Source organism: Meira miltonrushii, assembly GCF_003144205.1.
Source record: "Meira miltonrushii strain MCA 3882 unplaced genomic scaffold FA14scaffold_1, whole genome shotgun sequence".
NCBI classification, from domain to species: Eukaryota; Fungi; Basidiomycota; class Exobasidiomycetes; order Exobasidiales; family Brachybasidiaceae; genus Meira; species Meira miltonrushii.
In genome coordinates this window covers 4,104,993-4,121,578 of record NW_020289943.1, presented here as the reverse complement: position 1 = coordinate 4,121,578, position 16,586 = coordinate 4,104,993, and the positions used below count along the sequence as shown (strand labels likewise).

General features: G+C 43.5%; 8 protein-coding genes across 8 annotated transcripts; 4 read left to right on the top strand and 4 right to left on the bottom strand.

The window, feature by feature from the left end:
• Window positions 1-943: 943 nt before the first annotated feature.
• Window positions 944-3,007, top strand: FA14DRAFT_188258 (uncharacterized protein). Its single transcript, XM_025501646.1, has one exon. It carries the CDS (start codon window positions 1,039-1,041, stop codon window positions 2,905-2,907), a length of 1,869 nt encoding a protein of 622 aa, XP_025358548.1. The 5' UTR covers window positions 944-1,038; the 3' UTR covers window positions 2,908-3,007.
• A 53-nt stretch (window positions 3,008-3,060) lies between these two features.
• Window positions 3,061-4,148, bottom strand: FA14DRAFT_163726 (uncharacterized protein; the record flags this gene model as incomplete). Its single annotated transcript, XM_025499837.1, has 2 exons — window positions 3,061-4,022; window positions 4,106-4,148. The coding sequence occupies 2 exons, from the start codon at window positions 4,146-4,148 to the stop codon at window positions 3,061-3,063; spliced, it is 1,005 nt and encodes a 334-aa protein (XP_025358547.1).
• A 314-nt stretch (window positions 4,149-4,462) lies between these two features.
• On the top strand, window positions 4,463-7,121 carry FA14DRAFT_143151 (nuclear pore protein 84/107; the record flags this gene model as incomplete). The annotated part of the gene is made up of 2 exons (XM_025497195.1): window positions 4,463-4,631; window positions 4,710-7,121. The coding sequence occupies 2 exons, from the start codon at window positions 4,463-4,465 to the stop codon at window positions 7,073-7,075; spliced, it is 2,535 nt and encodes an 844-aa protein (XP_025358546.1). The 3' UTR covers window positions 7,076-7,121.
• On the bottom strand, window positions 7,114-7,906 carry FA14DRAFT_24411 (uncharacterized protein). The gene is made up of 2 exons (XM_025502063.1): window positions 7,539-7,906; window positions 7,114-7,470 (listed from the first exon to the last, which is right to left on the bottom strand). The coding sequence occupies exons 1-2, from the start codon at window positions 7,749-7,751 to the stop codon at window positions 7,153-7,155; spliced, it is 531 nt and encodes a 176-aa protein (XP_025358545.1). The 5' UTR covers window positions 7,752-7,906; the 3' UTR covers window positions 7,114-7,152.
• A 521-nt stretch (window positions 7,907-8,427) lies between these two features.
• Window positions 8,428-10,157, bottom strand: FA14DRAFT_159896 (eukaryotic translation initiation factor 3, subunit 6). The gene has a single exon (XM_025498442.1). The coding sequence runs from the start codon at window positions 10,086-10,088 to the stop codon at window positions 8,544-8,546; it is 1,545 nt and encodes a 514-aa protein (XP_025358544.1). The 5' UTR covers window positions 10,089-10,157; the 3' UTR covers window positions 8,428-8,543.
• A 226-nt stretch (window positions 10,158-10,383) lies between these two features.
• FA14DRAFT_188254 (uncharacterized protein) lies at window positions 10,384-11,098 on the top strand (the record flags this gene model as incomplete). Its single annotated transcript, XM_025501645.1, has 3 exons — window positions 10,384-10,450; window positions 10,543-10,604; window positions 10,679-11,098. 3 exons carry the CDS (start codon window positions 10,384-10,386, stop codon window positions 11,057-11,059), a joined length of 510 nt encoding a protein of 169 aa, XP_025358543.1. The 3' UTR covers window positions 11,060-11,098.
• Window positions 11,099-11,267: 169 nt separating this feature from the next.
• Window positions 11,268-12,602, top strand: FA14DRAFT_24365 (Ribokinase-like protein). Its single transcript, XM_025502061.1, has one exon. The coding sequence runs from the start codon at window positions 11,368-11,370 to the stop codon at window positions 12,433-12,435; it is 1,068 nt and encodes a 355-aa protein (XP_025358542.1). The 5' UTR covers window positions 11,268-11,367; the 3' UTR covers window positions 12,436-12,602.
• FA14DRAFT_24379 (uncharacterized protein) lies at window positions 12,552-15,484 on the bottom strand. The gene has a single exon (XM_025502062.1). The coding sequence runs from the start codon at window positions 15,358-15,360 to the stop codon at window positions 12,742-12,744; it is 2,619 nt and encodes an 872-aa protein (XP_025358541.1). The 5' UTR covers window positions 15,361-15,484; the 3' UTR covers window positions 12,552-12,741.
• Between the last annotated feature and the right edge of the window lie 1,102 nt (window positions 15,485-16,586).

The following is a 16,586-nucleotide window of genomic DNA, read 5'->3' as shown; positions in this document are numbered from 1 at the left end:
GCCAGGTGATGATTGTGGCCGTGTTTCTATAGATGTTGCCCCAGATCCAAGCTTGTCTGCAGCTGTAGCATGATACCATTCAGTAGAACTGTCTGAGGCTGAAGATCTACCATATCCATTCCTCCCATCCCCATCTTCATTTCCGTTAGCCGCCATTCGTGATCCACCTGAACTCATTCGTCTAGATTTCGAAGCAGGTCTTTCCACTTTACGATTTTGATGATGTATTGAAGAAGTTGAACCAGCATTCAAATTGTTTGCATTGCCACTTGTACTTTCGTGATGTGATAAAGGTACAGTTGCTACAGGTGCCATTGTTGTACTTGCAGCGATATCTCGATCACCCATACTATTCCTTGATGATGACGATGAACCAAATCGGAGATGCAATAAAAAGCAATACACACACGGTTTCCAATTCCGCAACAAAAAACAGCCGTCGTCCGTTCCCTCCCAAGATCGAAAAAAAATAAAAATAAAAAGGCGGAAAAGATGGATACGCGCACAAAGAACGCTTTCTCTTCCTCTTTTCCTTCTTTTCCCCTTCTCGTCTGAAAGCAAGCTTGTTTGATCAGGAACAAGAGACGACGATCAGGTGTTAATGATCATAAACAAGAGGTTGAATCTTTTGAATGATGTTGAATTGACCGGATGCACCTCGGAATTGTCTAAAAAATCAACTATAGATTTTTCTCGCTGGTGAATTGCCTTGTAATACGCATTCAACTAAAAAAGTAACGAGCGTACGTGCGCACGCGTTTGCATTACGCCCCTCTCTCTCTCTTGTTCAGAGCAGCAGCAGCAGTAAGCAGCCTTTTCTTTTAGCCTCTGTGTATGGGGGGCACTGGCCCCTTCGTGGCGAAAGAAGGCAGGCAGGCAGGCAGGCAGGCATTGCATGCAACAAAAGCTCTAAATTTAAATCATTTCAATTACAGCTTAGTAACATACGATCAAAGAGATGCCTTACTAGGACAAGATCAACACATCACTGATTAGCTTTCAACTCCTCTCAAAAGGCAATTCCACCCATCATTCATCATGGCAAGTAGATCAGATCAGGTACCTCTGTTAAACCAACAAGGGGATGCAGAGGATGAAAATCCAGACGTTCGCTTTACAATCGACGACGAAACAGGTGCATACGGTGAACCATCTCGTTCATCTGATGAGCGAAATGCACACAAATATCCACCAGCTGCTCCCCCTCCATCATACAAAGAAGCAACGGGAAAATCTGCTCTTTCACTGAAAGTTTCACAATTGTTCTCCGCTTTGAGCGCTCCCGATCTATCCATATTGCAACATGCACTTTACAAAATATGGAGTTTCATTTGTCGATTCTGGCCAACAAGTCGTTTTGCTCAAGTGGGCATGTTCATGGCCGGTTTATGGCTCTTGATTATCGTAAGTGGACCTGCATTTGACGAGGCCGGACCTAGAGCGGGTGCAGGTTATCCTTGGGTGGGTGTTCAACAACTTTCAGAATCAGGGCCCGGTCCTATCTCAGGAGATGGTCATATAACATCTTATGCGAATTGGACATTGGAATCATGTCAAAATTCTAAAGCACATCGTGGTGATGTTGTTTGTCACTCTACAACGAAGATCGAACTTGATATTCCAACAGGATTCCATTCTACAGAGAGTATCTTCGTATATGCAGATCCACCAAGACAGAACCAATTATCAGAGGGAAGGGGACATGTACCTGGAACAATTGAGGTAAAACTCGTACCTGAAGGTACAGGTCCCGGTCAAACACCAAAGGGCAAAGCGACAGTTGTGGTAGATGCGGAATTTGAACAAAGTCGAATGGAAGTGTTTGAGAAAAGTACAGTGGCAAAGTTGGCATCTGGCTTGGTTACTCAAGGTGTGGGAATATACACCTATCCATTGCCAGCCAAATACGTCAACAGAAACCCACCCCCACTTCTTATGCGCATTCAAATCCTTATCCCTGCTGGAGCAACTGTTGCAGCTTTGAACGTTCAAGCATCGGCAATGTCTATAGGTGGCTTTGTTGAGCCCGAAATGATTTTGACTCACCAAGAGAGCAGAGCGCTTCAGCCAGCTCACGCCAAGAGAGACCAGCTTGCCCATCCATACTTTGGTCGTTTCATCTTGCAAAGCGGTGTTACACCCGTTCGGATAGGAGCAAATGTCCCTATACAAGCATTGGGCGTGGTGAAAGTGACAACCTATAATGGCGATATCATAATTGATAGCAACATTAATTCTGGTGAAGTTCGATTTGAGACAATGACAGGAAGTATACGATTAGAAGAGAACAGTCAAGTCACCGCTTGGCGTGAAAGTAGATTGATCTCACAAACTGGCAATATTGAGCTGAAGCGGAACAGTTGGTTCGATAGCTCATACATCCTTGCCAAAACGAATAATGGAAATATTTTGGGAGGCGGAAAAGATCATGCAGGATCAAAGGATGGCGGTATTTGGAAAACCAACAAAACGATCGAAATGTATACGTCAAATGGTGCAATTCATGCATCGTATGCTGTTCGATTGCCAACTGATTCATTCTTGAATCCAACCAAGAATGTACGAGTAGAAACGGAAAGCAAGAATGGAGGTGTTGATGTTGTGTTTGTTGATCATGAAAAAGGAACAGGGCTACAAGCCAAATTGACAACAAGCGTTGGCATTGTTTTCGCACGGATGCACAAAGCATTCGTCGGTAAATGGCAATTGGAAGGAAGTCTTTCCGGAAGTGGTATGACACCACCACCATCCAAAGACCAAAGAGGTTTCAAGAGCATTGAGCGGAGCAAAGATGTGATCAGATTGCAAGAACATGGAACGATTGGACCGCAAGATTCAGAGGCAGCAAAGGATAGCAGTGTACTCATCCGAAGCTCTCTTGGTGGTGCTCAGCTCTCCTTTGACTGATTGCATCAACTTATTTTATTCTCTTACTCAGCATTTATCATCTACATATTTACACATTTCGCACACATTCTTCATTACACTGTATTATTTTGCATCTCATTTAATTTATTATTCATTTTGCTGGACTGGCTTTCTACAGAATGTTAATTATTCTCAGTGTAGACCATCTTTGTACACTTGTTGGAACGAAGGACGAGCTTTGACTGTGTTCCAGTATTGAATCACTTTTGGTCCCAGTCCCCTAGATGCCTCTTCGCTGCCTTCAATCTTTGCCAACACTTTCTTAAGGGCTGAAACTTCATCTTGATCGCCTTCCAAATTGGTAGCAATCGAAAAGATACGTGCTAACCAAGCAGTGATGTGCAAATCAGCCAAAGAGATTTGATCACCAAAGACAAAGGGTGAAAGGATCTTTTGTTCTAATTCTGCCAAAACATGTGCAGCGCCTACCCAAAGCTGCAAAGATTGTTGAACGAACTTTTGTGATGCATCTTGATCGGCATGGAGATAAGCTGCATGCAAAGGAGCTAAAGAAGCTTCCTTGTCATTATACCATTGTACCAATCTTTCCGTCACACTGGCCGTACGAGGGTTTTCGGCAGATGTATTGGATTTTGCTTCTGCTCTAAAACGCTCTAGAGCCGCTTGTCTATTTTTGCAAAACGTTCCTTGTACACCCTTACGTTGTTGATCTAGCTCTTGCATTGATCTGGCAGCCAAAAGGAGACCATTTGGTTCTGCCAAAGGTGCTTGAACCATTTTGATCAATGCATCGCTGGCAGCTTTGCCTTCGATCGTTGCTGGCGAAAGGACAGGAGCAGGTCTTGCAGAATCTTCTCCTTTGATGTCCAAGATGGATTGAGAACGAGAAGCGTCCAAAAATTCTGTGATTTCAATACTACCATTCAAAGCTCTGAATTTGGTATCAACTTCTTGTCCTGCCGTTTCTGCCAAAGGAACGACGAGTGAAGGCACTGTACCATTTTGATTGATACGAAGATAAGATGGAGCGAAATTCTCACCTTCCATCAGGTTGACAAATCGTAGCTCGTAATCAGATTCTTCATAGCCTTTCTCGATGAAGGCCAGCTGAGGAACGGCACCCCAGACAGAGACTGGAGGAGTAGTGAGGACAGTACTGATCAGTATGGGTTGCTCTCTCTTGCCATTCTCTGCAATGCAATTAAAAGAAACTTACCTCCCGAAGTATAGAGAACGGCTTTGGGTGCGGTATTGGACATCTTGTTTTGTGGTGGTAGAAGAGATAGAAGTAGGCGGGATTGAGCTTTATCCAAATTGACAGCTATTCCCATTCATACACGCGGGGAAATTCAATCAATGCTAGCCAGGTACAATGCCAGTCTAAAGGTGGGGAATCTGGGCGGAGGCAGAGTGGATGGACAGTGCGAATGAAGGGAATTAAGTGGTAACCTTTCTTTTACGCGTGATGTTGTTACGCTACTGTGTATTCATTCATTCATTCTTCTTAAGTCCATTTTGCTCGTGATAAATTTTCATACGCGTTACAACAACAAAGAACATCACCATCAGCATAATGGTTGATGAAGTGAGCACAAGCTCGTTCTCACAATTTGCTCAAGCTTTATCGCAAAGTAGAGATCAGCCTGTAAGCTCTTTACTTGATCCAGCAAACGGATTGGCATTGTTATTTGCAGAGACTTGTGAAGCTCGTGCAACAAATGCATTTGAAGAAGGAGGAACAGGTGGATTAGGAACGCTGCTAAACAGAAGGATACAGCAGGGCACAAATGATGGATCAGAACCTTTCAGTGGCTTTTTAGATTTATACGAGGAAGACGAAGGAGATGACGCATTAGCATGGAGATTGGAAGAACAAACTTGGAGATTGATTCATCAATTGCATGCAGAGCGCGTTCAACGTTTAAATGAACAAAGAGCTGGTATTGATGGAGATGCACTCGCCTCTTCATCAAGATCAAATCCATACAGAACACCATTCGCGGCTGTACAAGATATACTAGAGGCTGATGCAGCTCTTGCTGAGCTTAAAATCGTTCGCGATTGGTTGTCTAATAATCTTGCATACATTCATCCAGTAGAGGTGCGAAAAGGATATTGGCCTTTCACAAAGAACAAGTTGCGTAATGAAAGAAGGTCAGGATCAGCTGGAAGCACACAGGCTAGTAAGGGTAGACCTTCCACCTTCGGCAGCAGATCTGGATTCGCCAGTACGGCTATGGGCAAAGGCGTTAAGTCATTAGACCCAGACGCAACAACTCGTGAAGGATCTACTCTAGAGCTAGAGGATGCCGCCTACGAGAAAGCTTTGAACAAGACCTTATTCGAGTACACAAGAGGCGGTCAATTGGACAATGCGATAGATCTAGCACGACAAACGGATCGAACATGGAGAGCTGCTAGCTTGCGAGGAGCGACACTTTACTGGAGGTCAGGGTTGGACAATGACATGGACGATGAGCTCACAACCCCGATGGGCAATCGAAATAGAGCATTATGGAAAGCAGTCTGTCGCTCGCTGTGTGCAAAATCATCAGTTGATGAATACGAACGAGCTCTGTACGGTGCCTTGTCAGGAGATTTGAAATCTGTCTTGAACGTTAGTACTACATGGGATGCACAATTATGGGCGTATGCCAATGCCCGGCTTGAAAGTGCAATTGATCACAAGTTGAACAAATTAGACAATTGGTGGAGTCAAGATGCGGCAGATAGATTCGGTCTTTCTTCAACATCAAAAGAGCTTGGATCAGTCCAGCTCCAAGAACTACGCATTCCAGGCTCAAATGTAGGGAAAATGCTAGAATCGAAAATGGCTTTAGATGAGGATGCTCCGCTTGCTGTAGAACTGCGTGATGTGTTCATCAAGCTTGGTCAGACTGAACAAAATAATGTTCATGTTCAGGCAAATCACCCATTCCGTATCGTTCAACGTGCTATCATCTTGTCCGAATTACCGGCACTTCTGACGCACATCGAATCTTTGTTGCCTTCGATGCGTGTGACAGTATCTCCTCAGCAATATGCAAGATTAACAAGATTCTTTGCGCATTTGATTCTCTTTCTCCGTTTGATCAAATGGGACAACATGCCGAATGATATCGTTTGCAATTCTATCTTGAAGGCATACGTTGATGTATTGGAAAACGTAGGTGAGGCTGATTTAGTCGCCCTCTATGCAAGCAGTCTGGAGCGTGAAAGTGCTACAGAGAGTTATGCACATTACCTCAAACTTATGGAGCCAAGAGAACGGATGGAGGCAAAAGAAGCTGCTCTAAGGCGAGCGCAAGAGAATGATTTGGATGTAGCTGCTGTTGCAAGCACGGTTGTAGCGATGATCTTGGACGAGATAATCCCATCAATGGCATCCAATGCACCAATTCCAAAGATTCCATTGGTCGAGCTCAGCGTTGGAATAACGCCATCTGAAGAACGATTGATTCGAGCGATCGATTGGCTTTGCATTGATGAAAGCACGCATATCACTGCAATCATTACGGTGAACCAGCTGCTACGATTGTTCCTCAATAATGGTCGTCTAAATGCTGCACGTACACTGCTGTTCGACGTTCCGTCCGATGTGATTGAGAAGATTGGCCTGTTGGAAGAAGCAGGCGATGGAGATCTACAAGCGACAGAATTCGTTCATTGGAGATCGTTCTTTGATGCTCTGGATCATCACCTTCGATTTGTCGAATTGTGGAACAGACGTCCTGCTGAGAACGCACCTTCCCGCTTAGATCGACTCAATTGGACGAAAGCGCTCAATGGGGTAGTGGAGGATGCCCAAATTGTGATTAGACAAGTTCTAGAGATGGATTGGATCAAATTGTCGTTACCGGTTCTGGATACTCAAACAGCGCTCAGATTGGAAGAATTGACACGAATTCGTCGAATCTACATTCCCGAACTGGTGTTTAGGTTGCATTCGATGTTGTATGAATCAAGTTCGGTTTTACCGCAAACACTTGCCTCGGTTATTCAATTGCCTAATCTTGTGGCGGATGAGAATCATAAGCTTTATTTGGACTTCATCGCTGGGGATGACAACCGCTTGCCGGAGTATCTAGAATTGGTACGGATAGCGGAAATGTCGAGTTTAGGACAGAACCCTGATCCATTCTACTTGAGTGCGAACACTCAATCAGCTATCGGACAATCAGTCTAAAATTGTACAAAATAAGTTCTAATGAATGAAAAATTGAAAATATGGTATAATGAATGTGTGATGTTACAAGATTTATTTCAGAAGAATTCAGCCAAACGACGGTTCATCTCTGCAGCATCGTACAATGGCGGATTCCAGAAATGTGGCGGCAATGGTTGATTGCCAGTACGGGTATCTAATCCTAAGCGAGCCCAAGCATCATGAACTTCTTCCAAACGTTCCAAACGTTTTTGTTCTCTACGCTTGCACAATTTGATGGCCAATTTATGACCCATGATCAATTCCATAATCAAAGGTGGTTGTTGTGCAATGACTACGGAAGTTTGTTGAAGATCTTCCAACAATTTGTCTTTGTTTTTTGTCTCTGGATGTTGTTGTTGTTTCGTTTGCATGCTCTGTCAGACGAAAGAAAGAATCTTGATAAGCTACATTTTCTTGCGTGAGATTCGCTCCAGTTACTCACACTTTCTGTAGCAACGGAATATGGTGGTGGTGGACCATCAAATTGTTCTACTTTTACGTATTGTGGTGAAGCAAATCCTTCTTGTTTCATAACATTGTTTGGCTTTGAGTTGCTCGAAGTTGCACCTCTACTGAACATTTCGTTTAATTGGCTTTCACGTTCTTGATCGATAATAGCCATGAGCTGATTGTGGTGCATCAATGTGGTGTTCATGATGATATGTGTATGAAAATTGAGTTTATGTGTGTGGTAGAGTGATATTTAGCAGATGATTGCTTGATGGGAGGTATTCAACATAATCATTTCGTGAAAATATGCTCCTTATATATCTTTTCTGACCGTATTGGAAGCCATCAAGAATCTAATCGTGTCAAAATATCAATCACTCAATAAATTGGGCGTCTATCAAAACACCAATCATTCACTTAAGCTTAAGCACACACAAACGCTCGGCTTCCTTGCAGCCGTTGAACGCGTCGCGCCTTCAATCACAATAACACGGGACCCCCGTCAAGCCACACTTTGGGTGATTCACAACGATAATCATGTACAATAAAGAATATAACAGAAATACAAGAATGATACATCAAACAAAGTTACTCAAGCAGATTACTGACTCGAGGAATAACGCTTGCAATTGTTCCTGTTTAGCATAATGGAGCAGGTGTAGATGTCGCTCTTCAACTCAACAATTTCTTCACGGTGCGGTGACTGTCTCGTTCATCACTTATTGGGTAGTTCATTCTTTGGCATAGAAATCAGAACAAAACACCTGGAAAGAGGGGTGATTGATGACTGTCGTAAACAGCAAACGTGCATGACAAGTTTGGCTTGCTGCTCCTCAATGTACGCTTCATGTGTACTTTAATCAGACAATATCTATTTTTTTTTGGCAATTCCCATGGTGAGACAAGGGAGTATAGAATTTTGAGAAGGAAAAAGGACAAGTCATCTTTTTTCCAGTATCTAGAGTTACAGTGATTGTATGAATTTCAGAAGATGCAATTAAGCAGCAATCGGTTCTTGTTGTGGAACTGCAGCTTGCTCTGATGCATTATTTTGACCTTGAGTGGCTGTAGATGTTGCATTTCTGTCACCACCACTTCTGCCACCGCCACCTCTACCGCCTCTTCCTCCACGAGCACCTCCTCTACCACCGCTACCTGCTCCTCTAGAATCATTACCTGAATTGGCAGAGATTGGGTGTGCTTTTCTGTCCATCGCTTGACCCATGGCTGCTGAACGGAAAGTGAATCCACGAGTCTTTTCGATGACGCTTTGATAGACTGCCAATTGAGATTGGTTCATGTGAACCATACCTTCCTTGAAATCAATCTTTGCGTCTGCACGTGTATCACGTACAAGGTTCACGATCCATTTCTCTCCCTCTTCTTTTGACATGTTGAGTCTCTTGGAAAGGTCGGCAATATCAACACGTTTATGGATACGGCAATAAGCTTCACTAACGAGGAAACGAGCTGACTCAACGAAATCATCAGCATGTTCGCTAATGAAGAAGTCATTCGCAGCAACTGTTTGTGCTTTGCGTAGTTCTTGTTGAGCGGCATCAAAGTCGAAGTTGACGTATAATTCACGCAAGAATGAAAGGATAGGATCGTTGTCAATTCTGTGTGATTCTTGTTGTAAAATCTTTGTCACCTCTTGCAAAGCAGCAGAAGGTGTTAATTTTGTGCTAGATGGCATTCCAGCATTTGCGGCACCAGAAGAAGACTGGATAACGTAAACGCGAGAAGAACGACGGGTGGTGATCAGAGCAGCGACCAAATAACGTAATAGCCACCAGCATGTCGTTTGAATTGTGTTAAGGTAAGCAGGCGAAAGGAACATCTCTACCAATCCTTCACGTCCTTCGGGATGATTGAACCAAACAAAGAGAGACCAATGCAACAACCATGTTCTACGTTCCAAAATAGCTTCATGTCCGCCTTGATCGGGTCTTGAAGTATCGATGAGATCGCGTAGTAGTTTCAATTCTTCCAATGCACGATCCCATTCACCGGTCAAAATGTCGGAAGCCAATTTACCCCAGTGTGAAGAAACGGTCAAAACGGGATCGGTGGACAAGACACGGAAATGGTAAAGGTAAGAAGATGCATCACCATAATTACCGGCGTTGTAATGGAAGTATCCGTATTCGTATAGAGCTTTGATTTGATCTAGTGTGAGTTTGTAGTTTTCCTCCAACCAATGCAAATTCTGTGCTTTATCTTGTTTGAGTGAGTTGGCTACTGTTGGATCTTCGATTACGTTTAAGACTGCTTCTGTATCTTTAGCTAGACGTTCATTTTCTGCCAAGATCTTTTGTCTCTTATTCTCCAAATCAGCAGGAGCTGCTTGACCAGGATATGCTTGTTGATGTAGTTGTAATGCAAAGTCTACCATTGAAGTACCTTTTGCAAGTTCATACATTGCTTTGTTCACATCATCTTGCTTGAATGATTCCAAATTGGCCAAATGGGACAAAAGTGGAAATCCCAAATGACGATCGGTGTATTTGAGAATCGTTGAAGTGAGATCTGTGTCAGCCATGTTGGGCAATGTTTGACTCAAACCGAAATGACAAAAGTCCTGAGTCGAAAGGGTGACAGTGGTTTGGATTAGAGATAGTGACCAATGAAGATTCTAGCTGTACATTCAGTCCACTCCCCAAGGCCTTGTTCCCTCAATACACGCGCTGCGCGAATTCACTCACCATTCTTCTTCTTCTTGCCGCCCTTTTGTGAAGCAGCAAAAATTCTTGACAAGCTTAATGCGAGTGATGCACTGGGCGCGCTTCAATCAGAGCATTAAGCACGTGAACCCTTCACGCTAAATTGTTACCAGAATGTTAAATGCTCCTAATGACCGTGCACTTTTTGGTGTAAATGTGTTGATGATCACTACAACCGATTGTGCCAAAGTGTAAGGAAGAGGTGACTGGATAATAATATGAGCAGGTCAATATCACTTCGATCTTGGCTGGGCAATCTACGGTCAAATTCAGCAAATGTTTTGAGAACACCACCCGGAGTAGTAGGAATACCATCTGCAGCGAAAAGGCCGATTGTGAGTAATGATGCTAGTACACTATACGATTCCACCTTACGATCTTACTGATTATTCTCTTTTGAACATTACAGGGAGGATTCCGAGGTGCTTTGACGGGATTCGCATTCGGTTTGGCAGCTGCTAGTGCGTTTGGATTCGCATACCTTTTGCAAGATTACAGAAAAGCGAGTAAAGCAATGGCAATATCTGTGCAAGAACTTGAAGAGAGTACTGAAAAGGTGATGCAAGTGTATGCGAGAGTATCAACGATCGAAGAAAGACTAGCCAAAATAGAACGAATTGCAGGATCAAAAGAAGAAATGAGAAGGAGAAATAGTGATCTAGTTCGTGTTTATGATGCTTTACACGAAGACGTTTATGATGTCAAGAGGAAGCTATACGATATCGAACAAGATGTCAATCGGTTTTTTGGATCTTCTTCATCTAGGCGAGCTAATGGCCGGATAGTGTAATTATTCAATTTGTTTCTGTAATATGTATTCATATGGTTGTATATTTGTTCGATTTTTGTGCGTTTCTAGGGGTATATTATACCATGCTATCAGATGGAGCGCAATTTGAGTATCCTATCGTCAATTCTTTGCCTAACTCTGTTGATATGACCTCTTCAAGAAAAGAGTCATGCCAATTCAGCATACTTAAGAAGCGCGCTGTAGCAGGTCTAAGCACTCCCGCGTTTGACATTGCTTCGGATAATAAAATTTAAACTCTGCATTTATCCTAACTTCTCTTCCTTCTCCACTTCTCACATTCCTTCAAGATGGTTGCCGCAAAGAAACATCAATCAACATGCTTGGTACGCAGCAGTATCAATATCGATCAAATGTTTGCCGTCCCGCATGTAGTTCGACCGGGCGAAACACTTTCATCAACAGAAATGCAATCTAGACCGGGCGGAAAAGGTGCAAATGTGAGCGCAGCAGTGGCTTTAGCCGGTCAAAAGGTGATCATGAGTGGAGCGGTTGGAAAAGATGCAGAATGGCCGATTGATGAATTAGATAGTCGTGGTGTAAAAACAGACAAGATTCAAGTTTTTGATTCCGTTCCAACAGGTCGTGCATTCATTCAAGTTGCAAAAGATGGTGAAAATTCAATCGTTTTACTTAAAGGTGCAAACTTTTATCCAAACGAACAAGCTGATGATCCCAAAAAAGTTTTTGATTCTTGTGCTTCTTCTCATTCTCCAATCACACATCTGATCTTGCAAAACGAAATTCCACTAGAAACGACAAAGGCGTTCCTTCATCATGCTCATCAACAAAGGGAAACAAGATGTATCAGCGTTTTCAATCCTTCTCCTATGCTTGTGGAGGAAGAAGTAAGAAAGTTTGCATGGAACGAAGTTGACGTTCTCATCGTAAATGAAGGCGAAGGTGAAGATCTATTAAAGGCATTAGGCACCAATGCTCAAGGTGATGTTCTGGATACACTTGCAAATGTTTCGCAACTCAAGGAAGTCAATTATATCGTCATGACAAAAGGTTCCAGAGGAAGTGCAGCATACGTTAGACCCTTCAAGCAAGACAAATCAAAAGTATCGCAAATTCAAAGAACCAGAATCGATGTTCGTGCATCTAAACCCAAACAAGTCGTAGATACAACAGGAGCAGGTGATACGTTTGCTGGTAACTTGGTAGCTGGTTTGATGCGATTACACGACGATCAAGGCGAAGTTGAAGCAAATGAGAAAAAGGCAATCGAAGCAGCACAAGAAGTTTTACGATGGGCAGGAGCGGCAGCAGCAATGGCGGTAGAAAAGAATGGAGCAATGGAGAGCATACCTAGGTTCGAAGATGTTCAAAAACGAGGAAAAGAACTTTTGGGCTAATGTATAACTATCAAAACGCATCTCTTTTGTTATTCTGTTTTCATAATTCCGCTGTATTTGCATGAACATTGAGTCATTGTGAAATATGAAAAAATGCAGGAAGACCGAATAAAGTAACACATTAAAAACATTTTACGGTAATGATGCAAAGCTTGGATGGTGAGATTGTCGATAATGCTGATAATGTTGTTTATAATGATATGTTGATGTGGTATGGAAGAAACGAGAAGATGGTGACGATGCCTGAGCAGATGTACAGATGAATTCCTGAGAGAATAGAAGAGCGTTGATAATTCGTTGACTTGATTAATTGGCTTCTCTCCAACTTCGGCCTCTATCCCCACCAGTACCCAAAAGAGCCCCAATCAAATCACGAGCGGTATTCACAATTTCTACAGCACGTCCAACGATTCCGCCTTCGTCTTCTTCAACGTAATCATGTGCTAAAGGAACACGAACGCCTGCAACTTTGTCAGCATCACTGGGAGCAACCAGAGCGCCTGTTGCACTACTTCTTCTCGGCAATGTTGGCGATTCAGGTTCTCGATTTTCCCAATCTTCATTGCTTGAAGCACCGCTACCGATCGATGTATCTTTTGCATGCTTGTTTGCAGTCATTCCACCTGCACTTGTACTTGCACTTGATGCACTACCTTTTGCGCTCTTTTTACCGCCCGAGCGAGATTTTGCCAATGCAAATGTGGGTGTATTGAGTGGAGTTGGACCGCCTGGCGCTGATCCAGGAGGACTGACAGTGTTCGAAGGTAGGTTTTCCAAATCGACGCTCAGTCGAGTTGAAGGTTCACCTTCATCATCCAATTCCTCTTGTTCTTCTTCATCATCGCTCATTCCGCCTGCGCCTTTTGGAACGCTATTGGCCAATTTAGAAGATCCACCTCTCCTGTTCGATTGCTGTTTTCCGCTTCGTGCATCTGCCCATCTACTGGAATCCTTTTTATTTCCATACAATTTGGCTTCATCACTGCCATCCGAATCGTAATCTTTATCGCCCAACAAAGGACTGGCAGGATAACCAGGGCTATTGAAGTCCAAAGAAGCTCTTCCGTCAGAATCTCCTTCGAATGCTCCACCTGCCGATCCATCTCTCTTTCCAGCAAATGCGGATCCTGAACGATTGCCTTCCATTGCTTTTGATCCATCTCCAGCCCTTCCCCTAAAAGACTCCCGACGATCAGATACATTCTTATTGTTTCCCGATCCTGTCGATGGAGGACTGGAAGATGTCGATGGCTGATCTGCATTTGAACCTTCATAGATGGAACCATTTGAGCTAGAACTTCTTGCTCGCGTAGAATTTGCTGTGCCTAGAACTGTACCTCGAGCTGCATCTTGAATCCTTTCATAACTTGCAGAGCTACCGACCCGCTGAGAAGTACGGCCACGTTCTTTACTCGGTGAAGTTGCAAGGCTTGATTGACCCGTTTCTGGCGATGATGGAGGCGAGAAATGTTGTGAGCCAGATAATTGCTCTTCTTGATCATTCACTTCGGCAGGCGCCGGTCTCCTTTTCAAAATACTTCTTGGAGGTTCTGAAGTACGATTTGAGCCGGAATTATCAACACTATCGTTCGATTGTGCATTCGAATTGGCAGAAGCATCATTATATAGGCCAGCACCTTTCTCCTCTTCGCCAGCAGCCCGACCAGATTGAGAATGATAACTGTCATGCACATCAGGTCCGTTGAAATAATCGAAATCGCCATTGAAGTCATCATCTGCATCCCATTGGCTATATCTGGTTTGTGTGAGATCTTCATCGCTATTGTCATACTGATATAGTTGAGGTTGAGCCGAAAGACGAGGTTGTCCATCGCTACCGGCAACATCGCTTCCATTGAAGTGAGCAGTGAATCCAGACGGATCGACAACTTGAGGAGAAGGGGCAGGGTAGGTGTCGCTTGTTTTAAGGATTGTAGGCGCAAGCTTGGCAATCGTTTGATGTTCTAGTCCAGGACTGGAGTTGCGGCTGGAAGCCATTGTGGGCCATGCAGCAGTTGATCTGGGACTAGACTTCATCGTCAAAACTTCCTCATCGCTAGAAGAACCTTCATCGTCATCCTTTCTTCCGATCTCATAGTTTCCGTCTGAATAATCATCTTCATCCTCCTCCTCCTCTTCCTCATGAGCGTCAACAGCGATGCATTGATCCACTCGTTGATTAAAGCTGATATGCCTCTTCTCTTCGGGTGCCGAGTGTACGATTCCATCATTTTTGTCGCCTATCGTCATATTTCGCATCAACCTTTCACTTGCCGGTGGACTGCCTGCAGATCGTTTTCCCAAAGCAGATAGTGCAGTTTCACTTTTGGTGAATGTGATCGCAGGCCTTCCTCCTGTAGCATTAGTCGGTGTCGCATTACCACTGTCTCTTCCTGTTGAATCTCGTCCGTCATCACTACCATCTCTTGAAGTTGACCCGCTGCCGACCGGTGGTGGTGTTTCAACAGATGGACTGGTTGCATTTAGACCGGGAGTGGTGAGCATTTCTGATATGGTCCTATGCTTCAAGATTGACTTTGTGCGTGTTACATCTTCTAATCCTAACCTTTCCCGCGCAGTTGCTTGTCTTGGAGGAGGAACGGGTTCAGCATGTTCATGTAAAGGACCATAAAGCCAAGTGACATCTGAATCTTTTAGCCAATTCAACGTTTCCGGACTGATTGTTTTTAATTTTCCTCTTTGTTTTGCCCATGTTCTCCATGATGCGTTCTCTAATCTAACTCCGTTTGCGATCTCATTCTTTCTCTTTGTCATTGCTTTCCAACTGCTCCAAACATCTTCATCCGTCCAATTATGCGAAAGGTAATCCACACAAATTGATGGCGTGCGCGTTGTGATTTCATGATCATCGATTGCCGGTGCAGATGATTGCACAGTTGGATATGGTGCAGGTGCGGACATCATCTTGGCAAAGATGATTTATTTGGGGAGCGAATTTGGTCAAGATGTTGTTTGAATGAGAACGTGGAGATAAGCTGATTAGAACACTGCTCAACGTTGAATCCGAGAATGAAATGTTTTGATAGACCCGATGGCCAGTGCTTCCTTGACAAGCAGAGTTGTCAAGATGATGCAAAAAACAGTTCAATCTTGAAACTCAGAAGGAGAGCTATGATGATCCGGTAGCCCCTTTTGTTTTGAGCTGTTTTTGGATGAGCACTTTTTTTATTATTTTGCGGGGTCCTTATCAAACCAAGCGTTATCCTGAGTTCGGAACGCCAAGATATTCCTTCCTTGACCGGAGGATGGTATTGTTGTTGTTGTTGCGTAAAGTGGCAAGGAGGCAGTTCAAAGAAGAGTTGAAGTTTTGGATGTCGGATATAATTCAATCAACAGTGATCCGAATGCTAAAGAGAGCAAGCAGCATATAATAAACGCATGACAATAATCTGCCGCTCAATTTGGGGCACTATACGTGTTGTTAGATAATTTGCCGATTTCCCACACTTTCCTACTTTTACAGGGAGTCTTTCTAGAGGGGCCAGTGCCTAGACTTCTGTGTCCGAGAGAGAGAAAAGGCACGAGGCTTTTCTTTGTGCGTATGGTGTGCGCCCTTTGCCTTGGCTTTTTGTACGCGTGCGTGCGTGCGTGCTTACCTTCAAAAGAAAGTTTTATGAAATTGTTCTGCCAATTCTTAGAAGCCTAGATCGGCGGAATTGATCATACCACTTTATCAGTAAAGAGATAATGTTTTATCCGCCTTGCTTCTTCTTTTATGCAATGAGTACACCCTTTAATAATCAATGTTGAGATAGATCTATTCATGTAGATGAGTATCACTCCTTAATCTGAGGTACTGAATTGAGGGCAACAGGATTCCACCTTGGAAATGAGCTTATATCCGGAGCAGAGATAGGCTAGATAGTCTCTATAAGAGCGTCTGACAATCTGCCTTTGCATATATCTCAAGTTCGAGATATAGCTACTGGAGTAATCTCTCCTTACTTCTCATGATTAGAAGCAGAAGGAGTCAATAGAGACTTCATCTTTTGAAAGATGCTTGTAAAAGAATAAGTGAAAGCTAAATAGAACTTATAAAGCCACCTACTAGTTCACCTCTCTCATATAATGTACTTCGTGGACTTTAGGGATCTCTGCTGTTCTATACAGGATAGCCGCTTCAAATCTGA